We start from the raw sequence: 18,444 nt of genomic DNA on the forward strand, positions 1-18,444 counted from the left end.
AAAATGGTTGCTTGTTTCCTTCCTGTCTTGTTCTAATAAACTAAAACACATTTCCAATAAAAATGCAAAAAGATTAAAAAATAAATCCCCAACTTTTATGTGAAGCCATTAGTGGACAGCTAGGACCACTGAATGGAGCAGAGCTTGACACAGTGAAAGATGGGCACAGAGTATTATCTTAAATAGCATTAATGAGCATATTAGAGAAATATAGGTTATTGATCTTACTCACTTAGCCCACCCAAGCATAAAGAATTACACACTTAGACAAAGTAGGTTCAAAAGTAAGTAAAAAGAGTCTTACTGATTTATTTGGTCCAGTTACATCCATTTAGAAAAATGATCCTTTGTTCTTCTTTCTTTTCCCTAAACCAAATTGACCTTCAGCCCTCATTGCTGCTGAAGGCTGCATGGAGAAAGGGAGAACCTCCTGAATTCTAGGCACATCGCATGGCCCAAGATGGAAAGAGCTGCAGCTGCATGCTTCTTCCCAGATGGTGAAGGAAGCTGCATGCTTCTTCCCAGATGGTGAAGGAGGTGGAACTGAGGAATGTGGGAGTGGCAACAAACAGCTTCCTCCAGAAGCAGATAGAGAATTTGCATCCTAGAGCAAACTTATCCACATGCTAATGAGGCATGCTGATTTGCTGGGACCTCCAACATATGTAAGTCTACACTTTGGGCTCATTACAAAAAGTGTACTGTACTCTTAGATGTATACATTTTACTATGTGGGAGAAGTACTTCCAACCTATGTATATGCTTCATGGCATTTGCCAAAGATATGTAGCAAGACTTTAAGGAAAATAGCAATTAAAAATACAGTTCTGAGAAATGTAGATGAAGTTATAAGGCTAACAGTTTGTAAGAATGCCATTTAATTTATTTTATACAAATTTTGTTACCCACTTTTATAGTGCACTATGGCACCAGCACTGGGAATTTAAAAGGTTTCTTGCCTGTTTGGGCTGTAATTCTGCACACACATAAATTGCTTACAGTCTCTCTCTTTAAGGACATAATTCATTGCTTATGTGTATGGAATTTATACCAATAAGGACAGGCGTTTACATATGTCCTATTTTCTGGTACCCAACCCTCATAAAATACTCTGCCTGTATTACTTTTGGAAAACTACGGAGAGTACTTTTAAAAAGTTATATAGGTAATGTAACCTTATGTTGCTTTTCAGGGAGCTGAAAGCAACAGTGGGGATTCACTCAGTCTCCTAAAGGATAGGCAGTATAAACCTAATTGAACAATAATCACAACAACAACTAGAGTTGAGATAAACATGAGAACCTAGATGGAGTAATCCCCTTTCCATGGCATAGTAGGAAAACCTAGAGAACTATCATAACTTAGTAGCCTATTTCAAGCTACTGGTTTTGACTTGGAATAGGGCTTGCTCCATAGGAGATCCCTGTATAGACTGCAAATTCTTCTTGCTCATGACTCACATGTTACTGTGAATTTCCCCATACAACATGAATCCCGAGTTTCACTGTTGGATCCTGACCATCAAAGGAAATTTTGCCAATGTCCAAATCTAGAAATAAAATTCCATTCTGTTCAGACACATGCAGGCAAATACTGAGGATGCCTGAATTTACCAATGCTTGCACTGGTGGGCACATACAGGGTTGAGTTCCCACCAATTGTTCCTACTTTGATCGACAAAGGAATAGCCCTCCTAAATAGCCCCCCTAAATGGAGCTATGCAGAAGCAAGCAAGCAGAAAGGAGCAAGCTGGAAGATTTCTGGAGTCACTGGAGGGCAAGAGTTAAGCTTCACCTAAGTTAGGTTCCAGGTATATAGCTCAATTTTTTTCATGGCAAAGCAAAGTGCGACATCAATAACTACCAATTTAGTGAGGCCTGGACAGAAATGGCCTGCAGGGGGTGTAAGCTAGCTTTTTGTGCACACACACGTGCTCTGGCACTTCTGCTACATAGAGCAATTTATCAGTAGGATTTTGCTAGTTCCAATATCGTCACCCATTTTTCAGTTTAATGTAGAAGCATTCCTGCCTGATCTAAGCAACAGAAAAGGATATAAATAATTAGTTCTACTCCTTTATTGGAAACAATCTTCTTTGTTTACGAACACTTTCAGCAGCAGCACCCAACATCAGCTGTGGTACTTAAATACAGACGGCTTAACTTTGAAAAGGGAAACTTCCAGCAGAAGTCAAGTTTTTTAGTTCAGCCGAGGACTAAAAGAATATGCTTATCTAGTATTGCTTCTCTATGTTTAAAACCTTTAATCATACTGGCCAACATCATCATTCTTTCTGTTTCTGTCTGTGGCTGGAATGCTGTTGCTTATGTAACCAAAATGTTACCCCAAACATTGCAGTCAACTTGGGGGAACCTTAGGATTGTAAAAATACTTTGGGATGGAGCCTTCTTCATCTCAATGGAATGTTGATTGGGGGTAGGGGGAAGTGCACACAGACTATAAATAAATATTAATATAATATAATATAATATTAATAAATACCTCAGGTCCTCTACCACTCGGGTCTTCTATCACAGCCTGGGAGTCTGAGGGTTCTGCGCAGTAGCTTAGCTGTTCCTAGCACTGCACTCTTCTGGACAGAGAGCTCTGATGTTGTTCCTGGGATCTGTTGGAGCCACTTTCCCAGCTTGGGGGTCACAGCCCCAAGTGCCCCTACCACCACTGGGACCATTTTGGCCTTCACTTTCCACATCCTCTCTAATTCCTCCTTCAGGCCCTGGTACTTCTCCAGCTTCATATACTCCTTCTTCCTGATGTTGCTGTCACTTGGCATTGCTACATCTATCACCACCATCTTCTGGTTCTTGTCTACTACCACAATGTCTGGTTTATTGGCCAGTATCTGCCTGTCTGTCTGGATCTAGAAGTCCCACAGGAGCTTAGTCCTGTCATTTTCCACAACCTTTTGTGGAATCTTCCATCTGGAATTGGGAGGGTCGAGCCCAAACAATGTACTTGTGTCCCTGTACACAATGCCAGTTACTTGGTTGTGTTGTTCAGTGTATGCTGTTCCTGCCTGCATCTTACACCCTGCCACTATATACTGCACTGTCTCTGAGGCTCTCTGCACAGTCTGCACCTTGGGTCCTGTATAATGTGGTAGACCCCTGCTTCTATGGATCTGGTGCTTAGTGCCTGTTCTTGTGTTGCTATGATCAGTGCTGTCTTTTACTCCAGCCCTTTCCAGCCACTGGTAGGATTTCCCAAGGTCAGCCAACTCAGCTATCTGTTGATGGTACATTCCATGCAGGGTCTTGTCTTGCCATGGCACTTCCTCTGCTTAATTTTCCTCCCATGTTTGCTGCTGTCGCAGGCATTCTCTCAGCAGAATGTTATTATTATTATTATTTACAAATCCTTTCCTTTTCCATTATAGAGTTTTGAGTTGTTGATTTACTGAAATTTTTCAAACTCTTTTAAATGGAAGTCACACCTTTCAAAACTACAAGCCAATAATTCTTGTACTATAAAGCCTCTATAAATGGCTATTCAGGTTTCTTACCTTGTTTATTGTTATACTCATAAAATCAAATCATCTATAAAGTGCAAAATGATTGCTCACAATTCTTCACCCTCCACTCACATATGCTTGTCATAAATACCAACCAATGAGAAATCGCCCTTCCCTTGTTCTCTTTTTGCATCTCATACTGTGGATATGATCACAGGATGAAACATGAGTCTAAGTAAATCATGTTATCACAAACCAAATCTTGTACTGAAGTATCAAGTTGAGCAGTTTCATGTGTTTGTGGGCATACGGGCGCGAAGCACGTAGCCAGTGGTGTGCTGAAGCCGGCTTGTACCAGTTTGTGAGAGCCGATTGTTATATTTTCTAGAATTTTGTGAGCTGGTTGACAGCAGAGCTGAGGCCCAATGCCTAGTGCGCTGATCAGCTGTTCAGTGGCTAGTGCTGGATTAGAGACCTGGAGAACGTGACCTCTTGTCCTCCCTGAGGCATGAAAGCTGGGTGGGTGACTTTGGGCCAGTCTCTCTCTCTCAGCTCAGCCCACCTCACAGCGTTGTTATTGTGGGGAAAACAGGAGGCCAAAACATTATGCATTCTGCCTTGAAATGTACAAAATAAAGATGGGATATAAATCTAAATAGTAATAACTTAAGATTTTTAAAATTTCACTCAACTTAATCTTTCACTGCATTTAGTTCACCTCTTCATCTGTGAATCACTTCATTATCCTAGAAGTCCCTGCAAACTGTACACAAACTGTTTTTATAGCTATACAAGGTTTACACAAACTGAATAGCTCTGCTGAAGTGAGATCTTCTTTAGTGTTTCACTAAATCAAAAGCATGATATAAAGGCAAAGATATTACAACAAATACATGTGATGCAATTTATAGTAGAATGTGGAACAAATGTATAATACAAGTATACACAATGCCAATAGCTGTGGTTTCCAGTGAGTGTGGAGAACTATAGTGGGCAGGAGGACAGTGGTCTAATTTACTAAGTGTGTCAGGATTAAACCCTGTGAAATTTGTCTAAGGCAATCAAGCAAGCTCATTTTCTTCCCTGTTCAGCTATGAAGGATATATTATATATATTAGGTACTTATATTAGGTACTTATGAAAGAAGCTTGAGGATATTATTTTTGCAAATGCGCGGATGATGTCTAGATAAATAACTAGAAGATGGGCACATTTTAGAGAGCGACCATTTTTTTTAAGTGATGAATTTTCCATTTCCCTCTTTGCTACTTTCTATTTCCTTTTCAGCCCTATGCCTCTTGCAATTAAAAAAAATATGAAAAACAGTGTTTTGATTACTGTAATTAACAATCCTTAGTTTGGTCCAATGCTGAGTTTCTTTTTAACAAAAGATGTTTCTAGGTACTTCCCAGACCCATTTAGTGCCAATCAGTACAGCTGAGGGAATGAGAGAGATCTTCAGTGACCAACTAAATGCCACCAAAGCAAAGCCAGCTTCAAGAATGTCTAAAACTGTAACTAGAATAAACATTCTATGCATCTGGCACCACTGCTACAAATAGCTTGTGTGAGACTTATAGCTGTCAAGGAATTAAAAAAAATGCAGAAATCAGAAAAAACAAAATGCAGTTATTTCAAAAACAGCAACCATTGACGATCTTGGATGAAACAACCAGCCAAATAATTGTGTCTCAAACAGAGAAGTTACAATCTATGACTATTCTCAAGCAGTGAACTGTTAGAAGAGCCATAACTGTAGGAAATGGGGTAGATGGGACAAGAGGGTTGTCCCAAAAGACAAACAGCAGAGGCACCAATAAAGAATCCAAACAATATTTGGCAATGTACAAAGTTTATAAAAATAGAAAGAATGAACATAGACAAGGAAGGACAAAAAACACCAACAGCTTTATGAGCCTTTTTCCTAACCTAGAGTGAAAGCTCCCTGAAACTCTGGCTATGGAAGCAAGCAGAGGACCAGGAGCATCTGAAGCCATGCCCTCCAAGGATCTAACTGCCAGGTTGGGAGGTATCCCAAAGATAGTTATTCACAGTTGACCCTTAATTTTAAAAAAAGTTATGTTTTCCTGTGACTGAGTTTCCTGATGGTGTTTTCATAAAATTCACTCTTCTCATTTTCTCAGCTATGTTACTTTTGCTATAAACATTACTTTGTGAAAGCATGCCACAAAGCATGATTCTGAAATTACACATGCCATATCCCTAGGAGAGACTGCGTAGTAGGCTTTGAATCTGAAAGGTTATCAAGACAAAATCTGAATGTAAAGGTTCTATCAATCAGAGCATCTGAAAACACACAAAAGAGAAATGATTAGCTGAAAAATGGGTATTAAGTGTTACGTGTTTCCGCAGTTCTCATTCTATAGAAAGACTTTTTATATTCTGGGTTTAACTGTGACATGTAAATATGAGTTTATTTACAAGAAAGATACCTTTCCATTCAGGGGAACTGATTAAGAAGCTACCCTGAGAAGATAATAAATGGAATAAAGAGTTTCCAATACTGTATTATAACATTAACTGCTCCCTCCTCAATGGGCGGCTTCAGCCTGTGCTGGGCTGGAGCGAATGCTGGTGGCCTCTGCAATGTGGGGTGCTGCAGGGGTGGGTCCTCTCTCTCCTACTTTTAGCATCTATATGAAACCACTGGGAAAAGTCATCCAAAGGTTTGGGGTGCAGCAGTATAGTATGATCACTACACTAACATTACCTAACTTTACATTGACAACCCAGGCTGTGGGGGAGATGCTGTCAACCCCTTCAGTGCCTGATCTGGATAGGAGGTTCTCTGTGGATTACCCATGAAAGACAGGTTCATGATTTGTCAGTCCTTCTGGCCTCATGGCTCCTGGTTGAACAGGTGGAAGTCCTGGTTAGAGAGCTCTCTGCCAGCTGGTGTGCCAACTGTAACCTTACCTGATGCAGGAGGATTGAGCTACAGTAACTCATGTCCCCATTACTGCCAGTTGGTCTTCTGCAACATGTTTTACATACGGCTCCCATTAAAGACTACTCAGGAACTGCAACTGGTCTAGAATGTAGCGGCATCATTTCATAGATTTGTAGTGCTATCACATCTCCCCTCAGCTAAACATTCCTAGACTTCAACCTTTCTTCATATGAATGGGGTTCAGATCTTTCTATCCTATAGCAGTCCCTTTGTTTTTCCTTCCTTTTAAAGCTGTACTTTTCCTGCGGTCTCTCCTTCCCTTTTTATTTACTGTACTTAACTCCATCCTCCATTCCTTTTTTATTCTTTCCTAAACTGGAACAAAATTATGTAAAGGAGCTCAGCCCTCTCTCTGTCCACCTGCCTGTTGGCCTGTCAGTGAGAAAATTCTCCAGAACTGAATGGAACGAGACCAAATGTTGCCATGGGGAATCTGACCCAAGATAGGTCGAGTTCAAACATTGGTCAGGTACGGGTCAGGAAACTGTCCCAATGCATCCTTGGAGAGAGGGAGTTGGGTAGCAACCTGGAAAGTGGCGATCTGCTCCTTGCTAAGCTCTTCTCCCTCCTGATCACATGACCCAGTGCAGAACAGATGCAGCCTGCCGTGTGCTCTGCGGGGAACACATACAGTAAACACTGCTGGTGAAAGGGCTGGAAAAAATTCCAGAAGCCCTGCTTTGCACGCTCTCCCCAACCTTTTAAAAATTAAATATGAATAGAATCCTCCGAATACAAGATTTCAGTCCTTTCTCCCTTTATTGAAATTACATGGCCAAGGAATTTTGCACATTTCTTAAAGCTTTGATAAAGGAAATGAATGAAAGGTAGTATTTTAAAAAATTAAGAAAATGAAAATGAAACAAAAGACCTGTTTTTTTGGCAAAAGGAGTTGTTTTTTTAAAAAAACTTTCCTATTTCCTTGTTATGAGGATCAAACATTTAATGCTGATTTGGGGAGTGGGGGAACACACAAACCCGATTTTGCAAAATAAATATTGATATATAACATATGTTTATGATTTCAAACACTTTTCCAGTGCAACCTGGCTAGTATACTCCATTCAAAGGAAAGATATTTCCAGTGCCAGCCATCTTTTCTGCAGTAATATATTGCATGTGAAGAGACAGCTTCTTTTTCTTGATTTAAACATTCAAGTGTCTACCCTGCAGTTGTTTACAGCCCTCTGGAAAGCACAGCACATGTGTCAATTTAAGTTCTTCACTGCAGGTATTCAATTCATTAGTGCTGGAGCAGAAAGTTGGTGGCTACATTAAGGTCATTATTAGAAGCTCTCAAAGCTTCCAAAGCATCTACTCGAGAAAATCCCATTTCCATGAGTCGGGCAACCTATGGAGAAATAAGAGAAGGAGAAAAATATGAAAATACATAGCAAACAGCCAACATAGCAGCATGCTTTGAAGAACTGATTGTGAGGAGGTAGATATAGGTATAACATAGGAACCTGGTAAAGTTAATTTTTTTTCTTGTAATGACAATGACTAAAGTTAGTTCAAATGTTTAATTTGTCAGGCAGAACAAGTATCTCATGAGACTCCACCTCCATTCAATGTGGGTAACTGCTCTGCAGATAGTACCATGCTTCTCATGTTAAGAAACTAGCCTTAATAGTTGTGCTATCTACATATTATAGGAGTTGTAATATTCCTTCTTGCTTAGAGTAATAGAGAAGCTTTGCGCCTTATGGGAGGGAGCTACATGCAATTCATTCACAAGCATAAAATGACCATATTTCTAGAGGGGGGTGTTGGCTAGGGGAGACAATGTAGTCTGAGACTTCTCAGTGTTGCCAATATGGGAAAGAGTAATGCAGCAATGCTGTTTAGACTGTCAGAGTAGTGTGAAAGTTGAAACCAGGTTTTCACATGCAGATATTAATTTTCCCAGGTATTCCCATATCCCAGATATTAATTTTCCCAGGTATTTTCCCAGGTATAATATTTATGAGAGCAGGGAGTCACTTCTACAAATAACATCAGAATTTGCTTTGAGAACACAACTGTCAAAAATTCCTGAAACCTGGGAAAATCCCTTTAAAGTTTCCAAGCTTAGCACATGACAACTATCATATGATATCAGAGTTGTAAACAGGGCAAGTTTTCAGTTTTAGGCAATTGTACACTTTTTTTAGTTTGTCTTAAGAATCCTGGATACTTTATTTTGGATATATATAAAAGGAATCAGAAAGCCAGTGATTACTGACTGCTTCTGTATAATTGCCAGCATGTGCAAAAAGAGAGGAAATGAAAAATGCAAGGAAAAGAAGACATGGACTCATAATAACACAGCCTGCTTTCAGACCCTTATAGTTAATTGCATGGGGCAGCCATCCATACTATTCAACCAAGTAATAGGTGGGCTGGCTGGGCAGGGGCTCTACTGAGTAGCCTGCCGGTCAGTCTATTCTGCATTGTAGAAGCAGAACCCAAGAGAGTCAGTGTGATGTAACATTAAAGTGTTTCATTAGGACTGGGAAGATCCAGATCCAAGTCCACCCTTAGCCATGGAAGCTCACTGAGTGACTGAGCTACTCATTCCCTTTCAGCCCAGCCTATCTTACCCTGTTGGGGTAAAGGAGATCTCCTAGGAAGACATCTTGCTTGACCTCTTGGAGGAAAGAGGGAAACCAAACCAAATTGATAAGGAAGGAATGAACAAATGCTGGAGCCATCCTGGCTCTGCTCTGCTCTTCCCATTACTCCTTCCCCCAAACTTACAAGATGACATAACAGAGTAAAATAGTTGTCTTTTCTGTTGTTGTTTTTTCCAGATAGTTCAGTGTTGCTGGACATACTGCCCAACAACTTAACCGAACAACCTATCTATAACGACGTGCATCCCACCAAGAGTGGAATGAATACTAAAATCTATTAATGTATTCGTTGCCTGGCTCAGCTTCCCCTTACCAAGTAAATCCAGAGTGGGAAAATGCCCTTCCATGCTCTATGGAAGGCACTTTGGGAAATAAAGGCAGCAATATGAAAAGTTTGCAACTGGCTTGCTGAGAAATACACCTGATGCTGCTGAAATTGTTTTGTTTCTAAAACTAAGATAATGCCATGTTCTCTGAAGGTTGTTTGGAAATTCTTTAACCTGAAAGTTCAAGAACAGCAACATCTATGAATACTCAACTCCAAATGCACCTTATGTAAGATGTTTTTATATTTAATAATATGCGTCAGAGTTTATTTCACATTTTTGTTAAAGAGATTTTGTTAGGTCTTTAATGTCTTCTAAACCTCTTTTTTTAACATACATAGTTCCAGTTCTCATAAGATGGATTATTTTGTTACTGTTGAAACAATTGACTCCTTTTTTCTATTTTGTCATTTGCGATGTGGAATGGATAATTCTCAAACAGAAAATGCATTTCTAAGTGATTCAACATTTCCAGAAAGACAATATGAATCTTTTTTAAAGAACAGAGAATGATCAGTATTTGTCACTGTCCTCAGGTTCAATTACAATTACAATAATGAATCAGAGGGACAAGTGAAACAGGGAAGCCCCCTGAATCAGTTCATCTAGGACTAACTGCCAATTTGCTACTTCGTTTTCAGGAAGTCCATGTTCCAGGGCTTCGCACTTGGCTGTACCAGAGGGTTCTAGCTGAATAAACCCTGAGAATCAAAACAGTAAGGCCCCCTTCACTATCCCAGCTAAAGCCAAGTAATAGTTGTCCCTCTTCCCAGAGAGCCTTCTCTTCCAGTTGCATTGCAGAACTTCATTATACAACTTTACGAAAGAGATGGAAATGTAGCTTGCTTACTTTTCTCTTTCCTTCCCCCAACTTTCTTGTCTGCATTGGGTCTCTTAGAGTATAACACATTTAAAATAAAACTTACCCATGTGCCTTGGTAGACTGTGTATAATCATAATGAAAGGAACAAATGAACAAGCTTAAACAAAGCCCTTAGATACCTCAGATATTTTGATGTTGCCATTCAAAATAGTTGCCATCCTTTTCTTTACAACTGAACAGTATGGAAAATACTCCTATGTGATGCCTTCCAGAATTCTCAGTCTATTAAATGCACAATTAATTTGCCATTCAACACAAGGTCTTGAAAGCAGTTAAACTTTGAAAAAAAACTCTGCCAGAACACTATTTTTTAATTTACAAGACAGATGGAGCATTTGAAGAAGATACTATTCTAGCACCTGAATATATAATACACAAGTTGATGATGCACTATCTGGCAGTTCAGGTTGTGTATCCTTATTCTTATTGTGGGTGCTAGGCACCACACTGGATCAGTTCACACTGTATAATGTGCATGTTTGCTTCCCTATATTTAGGGAAGGGATGCCATGTGAACAAGCCATATGCTGCTAGTCATATTTTTCAGTACTGAGTGGTGAACATGGAAAGCTGTTGATATGCTTAAGCTTAGCAAAATTGTGAAACACCTAGGATACTGGGTTTTTCTCTCATAAAAAGGAGATGTTACCTGTTCTTCAGAAACTTCAGCTGGAGGCCGTACCTCATGCTCAGTTGGGTGATTATCCAAATAATTTGCATTACGTCGGTGACGTAAAGGAGGAAAGAAACGATTCCAATTAATTATTCCACCCTACAATAAAATATTCCCACGTTATTCTTTTTTAAACACAAACAATACAGTTGAGTATGAATAAACTTTCAAATTAAAGACTGAGAGCAAATTACAGGAGTTGTGTAAAATATGAGTGATTAAAAAAATTCTGCAAAAAGTCAATCACAGAACCAACCTTTCTAGATGCCAGTGGAAGTCCCCTACATCCAGTTCAAGGTTGACTCCATTTGTTCTACAGCCTATTTCACTGTAGATTTGGTTTGGTTCCTTCAGCTCTGGCCTACAGAATGCATCCATCTTAGGTTCCTTACATCTGACTATTAAATGTAAACTCCCCTGTTTTCAGAGTTTTGTAGTCTTGATATCTGTATATACTTCATCTTTGGTTTTCAAGCTTCTATGACAGTACCTTCAGTATTTGGAAGTACACTTCATGTCCTCCATTTCAAGTCAGAGATAGAAAAGTATTTTGATTGTATAATGTTCTAGTAATTGGGATGTCTTGGACAATATACATTATATTTTTTCTCTCCATATCTTTCTAATTTTAACAATTTCATTGCTTCCATCACTTCCTTCCACCACTTCACTGCTTTTGTTTTTTAAACTTCTCTCCTGTTTTGAAGATCTCATCCACTCCATCCAGCCACAATCAAGGAAATTCTTGATCCATTCACTCCTTCTTCATATATATGTCTTGGGGTTCAATCTTTGTTCATTCTCTATATACCAAATCAACTCAAAAGTACTTTTTTGTATTATGCTCATTCACTTTTGTATTCCATCCATGTACATTGAACACCATTCATTCTTGAATTCATGTCTTCTTCTTTATCAAACACACTTAAGTAATCCATTGCGATTTAATACAACTTTTATATATCTTCTTACATACCCAACTGTCATCTCCATCATTCACTCCATTTTTCCTGTCAAATGCAAGTAGCTTGGTCTTTTGCACATTAATTTTCAGATCCACACCACTCACTGCATTGTATCATGTAATATTCATGTAAATCAGCCAGCAAAGCAGCAGCATCTGCATACAAAAAATACATGTACCTTCGTCCTCCCCATCCACTGCATCTCTAATGTCAAAACAAGTATTCCTTAAATATATTAAACCATGGGACATCACACGCCCTTGTCTTACTTCCTGCTTAGCAGTGAACCATTAGCTGAACTTTCCATTGATTCTCATGAATGTTTTACTTCTATCTATAACATTCTTCTCATCCAGCAAGCAACTTTAACATTTCCTCAAAACATTTCATAATTAAAGTCCATTCACAGAATCATATGCTTTCCCTGAATTAAAAAATGTATAGTCAACTTTTTTTTTCTCACATTCAAAGTCATTCATGATTGGAATGGCATATACAGTGAGCCTCAAAAGTAAGTAAGTAAATACGGTATAGTTCTCAGTGACCTTCTGAACAATAAAAAATTGGTCTATCTGGCATAAAGCCACATTGCACTCCCCAAATTTTGCTCACTGTTAGGTCTTGTAACCTTTTGATCAGAATAATGCCAAACACCTCCCCAGGCACACCTAACAAAATTATCCCCCTTTTCTATAGAGGAACAATTACGACATTTTTCCAATCATCAGGCCAGATACATTCCTCCTACACATGTTAGACACAAACCATGTCTATATTTTAATATTCCTCCAGTAACATCATCTATGCCTGCAGTCTCATTATTTGTCAATGTTCTCAATGCATTTATAATGTCATTGTTTTTTCTTGGGCTCCAAAATGTGTAACATTTGTTTCAATTCCACTTTTTGGCACATTGCTATCATTCCATACACATTTCTAAAATACTCCTTCCATCATTCCCTTCTGTTGGGTTTATCCCAAATCATTTCATCGCTGTTTTGTTTTCTTCCACTCACTCTGCTAGAAGCTCCTTTTTCAGCCTTCCTCACCCACTTTCAGAGCTGTTTATTATGCAGTCAAAATCAATAAGCACTTTCCTTGGCTGTTTTAATCTCAACAATTCCTTGTTTTCTTTAATTCTCTGCAACTATCTTTTTATACACACTATACAATCTCTTTTCATACCAATTTTTTGCACCATGCGCATGCAATTTTTCTCATCTGGTTTCACTTCTTCATTCCACCAAGCATCCTTTTTCCATAGTTCCCATTAGTTTAACTCCAGACACTTCTGAGGTATTCTGTGACATAGTTCTTTTTGTCCTTTCTCAAGCAGATTTCACATCCTCTTTCTTTAATTTTCATTCTTTAGTTGAAAGACTAATTTGTATTCTAATACTTTTTCATGCAGGACTCTTTATTTTCTCTTCCTACAGTCATTCTACTTTAGCTTCTTTCCTTTTTAACCCCTGTGTCCATTTTCTCCCAAAATCCATTCTTGTCACTAGCAAGAAATGGTCTGAATCTCATTCAGAACCTCATCACGCCTATATCCTTCCACTTTCTCTTAATTCATAGACCCAGAACATATTTATTTTTTGTTTCATTCATTAAATCATGTTCTTTACCATTTACCCTACATACATTCCAAGTCACAATCTTCCTTATGTTGTAGTCATCACGGCCCACAGATAGTGACTTCTGTTGCTCATTATGCTTTCACACAATGCTTTTTAGTAATTTAGTGAAAATATAGACTAGGTTGCCAAATTGTTCATTTCTGTGCCACATGTAGCATTTCCTGCTAACAGTAAGAATAATATCGATATTTTTGGGTACATTGTAGCCAATACCCTGTAAGTACAATTAAAATCCATTTGCCTCCCCTAATGTGTGCAATCTAGAGGCTACCTTGCAAGCCAACATACTGTTGCCTGCATCTCATGATCTAGAAGGTATATGCAGGATATTCATACACACTCAGGATTCAGGCTTAAAACACTGAACTTGGGATATTTTCTTAACACAATGCCACACGTCTGTCAGCTTAGCAGCTCCGTTACCAGTGACACACTGCAATCTTGAAAATGTACATCCTTTCAAAATAAAAATGGCATTCCCTTATAGTAAGAAAATATATCTAGAATACAAATATGATACAGCAACAAAGTTGATCTTTTATATAAGTAAACTGAATGTCTCTGAGTGCCTATGTCTAGACATAGGGACCTAGACACTGAAGTGCAAATAATGCTGATGAGATTTGAAACTCTTATTATGATTTCTGGTTTCCAAACAACAGTATTTTAAAAGCCATTCCATTCAATGAAAGGTTAGCTGAGCAGGAGACCAGTGATATTCATTCCAGTTTATCTCTATGTTCCATTTATATTTCTATTATATAAGAATTATGGTATAGTTTCAAAGCATATAAGTAAGTTTCTGTGAATTCAACGGATTTACTCCCACAAGAGAATAAAGAACTTGAGTATTACATAAGTACAGTTTTCAGACCACGTAATTAGAATATAAGGTGCTTCTACAGAACTATAGAGATTTATTATAAACAGAGTAGTACAACTTACAGATTACATAACTATTTGTAAAAACTCAATTCAAAAGATCTGCATCCCAGTGTTTAGTCACAGTAATAAAAGTTTAACACTATAAAAAATTAATAAATTAAAATTAAAAGTTAATTTATTTAAACCATTAATCCAGAGAGGCAGTGGCCTCCTCTTCATTGGATAGATGTATTTAAACAACAGCTAGTCAATCATTATCTCTGGGATGTTTTAATTTGAGTTTTTGCAATGAGCAGGAGGTTCAACTTAATGGCCTATATGGCCCCTTCCAGCTCAATGATCCTGTGGAATCACTGAAAAATATTTTGTGCTCAAATGAAGTGTTTTAAAGGTTATGCTTAAATATGTTAACGTATCTTATTCAATTTTGACTGAAGCTAATATTGTTCTTTTAAAATTACTGGTGCACGTTCTCATTTTACAAGAATGTGTTGATTATAAATTTAAGTGACACTAACAGTCACTCAAATTTTATTTCAGGAATTTGTTCCCCAATTTTCCCAAATAAGTTTAGTCTTTCTCCATTTCCACCAATTTTGCAAAGCAGATTTAGTCATGTCAAGCAGATTTAGGTGTATTCTACCACTTTCTTACTCTGAGCCTTCTTATTTCAGTAACTGCATTATTGTATTGCCACCTGACTTCCATTAATAACTATTTGGGGATACATTATTTAAAAGGCCCTGGAAAAATATCTGATTATTTTTAAGAATTTTGCTTTAATCTTCTAAGATGTATGAGAATGTTAGGTAGACTGAATGTATTCTCCTTTCCTCTTAAATTTATGAAAGGATTCCATTATTTTCCAGCGTCTATAAAAATCTGGTTTTGTTCCTGATGAGATGTAAGTTCTGTTTTTTAGCAGAGTTAAAAACAAGTAACTTTTAAGTAACTTAAAAAAAATCTTTTTTAATTGGGATTTTGTTTCTGTGTTTGTTCCTTTTGGGTGTTAAGTTTTATATCCTATGTAGCTTTTAATGATTTGTAAGGAATGTAGACTGTAATTTTTATTGTTAAAGATACAGACCAGCATTTTGTACAATTATTATATAAGGTTAAAATGTTCAGATTAAAAAGCATAAACACTTCTAAAAGCAATACAAAGAATAGTTTACCAAATGTTATAAATACAAATAATTGAATACTAATAAAAGAACATAATAAAACTTAGTGTTTCTTTTTTCATTTTTTAAAGCAGTGGCAATTATAGAGGTCATCAACTTTAAAACAGTAAATCTGATTTTACTTGAGATTGTGTAAAAGCTTAGAAATAAGTTTATCTAAGGCACATTTAGCATGATAAAACACTGTCAAGATACAAAATCGACACTGCAATTGGTATGATAAAGAGAAGTTCCAAGGGCCATTGTTAAACATCTCCTGATGGCTAGGCAAGAAACCTCAAAACTAAACGAAAGACACCAAAACTCAGATAAGCAGATTTCTTGTAATGTTATAAAAATAATTATGAAAGAATTCCAGCAACTGCTGTGTATCAAATGCAAGCTCTATTTATACTGAAATCAAGGTTCAAATTCTTGTCCCTTTTTCTCCCATTAAAGTGATGCAATCTGGTAGAAGCTACTGTCTTTTGGGTGAGAGGGTGTTTTTACCTCTCTCTTGTTTTGGTATTGAACTGAGCTTGTGAGTATGTGAGAATTTGCTCTCACAGCCGCAGACAAAAATCAGAGGTCATGTTGTTTTACTTTTGTGCTAAGTGACCAATGAAATAATTTAGAGTACTTAAATAATGATGCGTTGTGTTCCCTTACGGTAGCTGGAGAATGTTCTACCTTGAAAATATAAAAATCCTGTCTGTCTTCAGATGTTGCTGAATTACTGCTCCCAACAGTTCATTGCCAATGGTGAGAGATCCTGGAAAATATAGTTCAGGTTCTACAACCCTGACATAGATCTAGTAGGTCTCTCTTCACTTCAGAGTATAATTTGGGAGAAAGCAGCATAGAGAGCCCCGTTCTTAAAGTCTGTATTGTTTTTGTTTTTCATTTTCTTTCTTGTGATGCATAGCCAATTAGAATGTAAATATGCTGCCTCATTTCAAAATTCCAGCACCTTTAGAGGTAAGTTAAATAGCATTTCATTAATAAAGATGACCAAAATACATTCCTATCGATAACTGCAGATGTGTGTCAATGAAGGAAGCATCATTAGCACTGTGAAAATTTTAAGGCTGCAGTTATATGCATCTGAACATGTATGCAGAGTTGTGCTGTAAACTCTATTTCTGTCTCACAAAGTTTTTTTTTGTAAATTTCATCACTGTCACTATAACGTAAAATGATTTTAAAAGGATTCTGAATGTATTAACTATATAATCTTCTTGTTAGTTCAGGCTTCACCAATCTGACTCTTTTGAAATGTTTGCCATTACAAATCTCATACTCTCTGAGAGCGGTCATGCTGGCTGGGCATTCAAAGCATTAGTAGACAAAACATCAGTATGAGTCCAAAGAGGGGAAGGCTTGTGCCAGTGATACGATTTTTCAAAAGGTTTAAATGTAAATGCTTTTCTTGGAATGAAATAAACAAGCAAAGCACACTCTCTTTTAGAATAAATATATGATAATGTTAAGAGCAGAATGTTACTAATTATGTTATCGCTGCTTGGATGGCATTTTGTAACATCACAAAAATAAAAGGTCAGAAATAGTGACTGCTAGAAGCAATCTCATGCTGTGAGTCTTGCTAGATCATGCTTAAGGTACGTGACTAGTGTGAGGCCTTCCAGATGTTGCCAGAGAGTAACTTCCATCATCTTTCACCATTAGCTCTGCTGGATGTAAAGGTGTAAAAAGTCCAACATGATGCTATACTGCCCATTCCTGCTTTAATATTGGTATCTATCCTAACAGCCCTGGGAGAGAGTCAAGGAATGAGTGAAAGAAACATGGAATGCAGGTGATTATAGGTCTGACCAGCTTTCAAATGCCCTGCTAAGTGATAAAATATATAATGTTATATGTTTGTTATACAATACAATCCATTCTACAGTACTGAGCGCAACTGTTTCCTATATCCTCAAAAGGTACCTGAAATGCAACAAGCAAAATTAAATCAAAACTGAAACGGCCTAAAAATTGACTAATTTGGTTCATTTTCTACATTCAGTGAGTATCACTTAAGCAGAAAGCTCACCAAGAATTTAACAATAAAATCAATTTAAATAAAATCACTATAAATAAAATACAATCAAATTAAATCAAACATAAAAGAACTGTTTAACACCTATACCTTGGATCATATTTTGTTATAGAGTATTGTTTTATTGTATTTTAATGATTATTTATTCTCGTTTTATTGAGAGTCGCTCTTCCAGTGAGATAGGCAGTGACTAAAGTCGAAACATAAATAAATAAATAAATAGGGAAAGGGAGTGAGTTGAATTACAAATGGCAGGGAATGAAGGGTGTTTACTAATGTCAGAACAAAAAAAGGAAGAATAGAAACAATAGTTGAATAAAAGCAATACATTAATCAATATAATATTTAACCAGCTTTTGGAAGCAGCCAACTAGATGCTTGCAAGCTGTTAAGAAAAGCATGGACATATGATCAGATAGCACTTTCTCAGATATAGATGCACAAATTTTCTTTTCTGAAACTATTATATGTATTATCTGTAAATATATACTGTACACCTTCCTTTATATGAGTTCTGCTATTATGTCATGTCCGCATACTGCAAGTTTCATGACTCCACCACCTATTTCAGTATATTCCTGTGGCTTTACTCATTGCCTGATCACCAGGAGGTAGTGTATAACCAGTTTTGTCCTGATTGGGATTCATCAGGTATATGCAGCCATTATAGCTAATATAGATCCATTATAATTAATATTGATCTTATGTGATTCAAATTCTCTGACTGAACCACATATGTAAAACACAGGAGTATATGCATTTAAAATGGATATATAAACAATCTGATCAAGA

General features: G+C 37.3%; 1 protein-coding gene across 2 annotated transcripts in view; it reads right to left on the reverse strand.

The window, feature by feature from the left end:
* Nucleotides 1-7,183: 7,183 nt before the first annotated feature.
* The window catches only part of UBAC2 (UBA domain containing 2), a 108,275-nt gene continuing 97,014 nt past the window's right edge, over nt 7,184-18,444 (reverse strand). For both annotated transcript variants that reach the window (XM_063304818.1, XM_063304819.1), the window contains 2 exons: nt 10,917-11,039; nt 7,184-7,794 (listed from right to left, as the gene is read on the reverse strand). In XM_063304818.1, the coding sequence (XP_063160888.1) occupies nt 7,687-7,794; nt 10,917-11,039 (231 nt within the window). In that variant the 3' untranslated portion in view covers nt 7,184-7,686. The remainder of the gene's footprint in view (nt 7,795-10,916; nt 11,040-18,444) is intronic.

The sequence above is a fragment of the Candoia aspera genome, chromosome 5 (genome assembly GCF_035149785.1).
Source record: "Candoia aspera isolate rCanAsp1 chromosome 5, rCanAsp1.hap2, whole genome shotgun sequence".
Lineage (NCBI taxonomy): Eukaryota > Metazoa > Chordata > Lepidosauria > Squamata > Boidae > Candoia > Candoia aspera.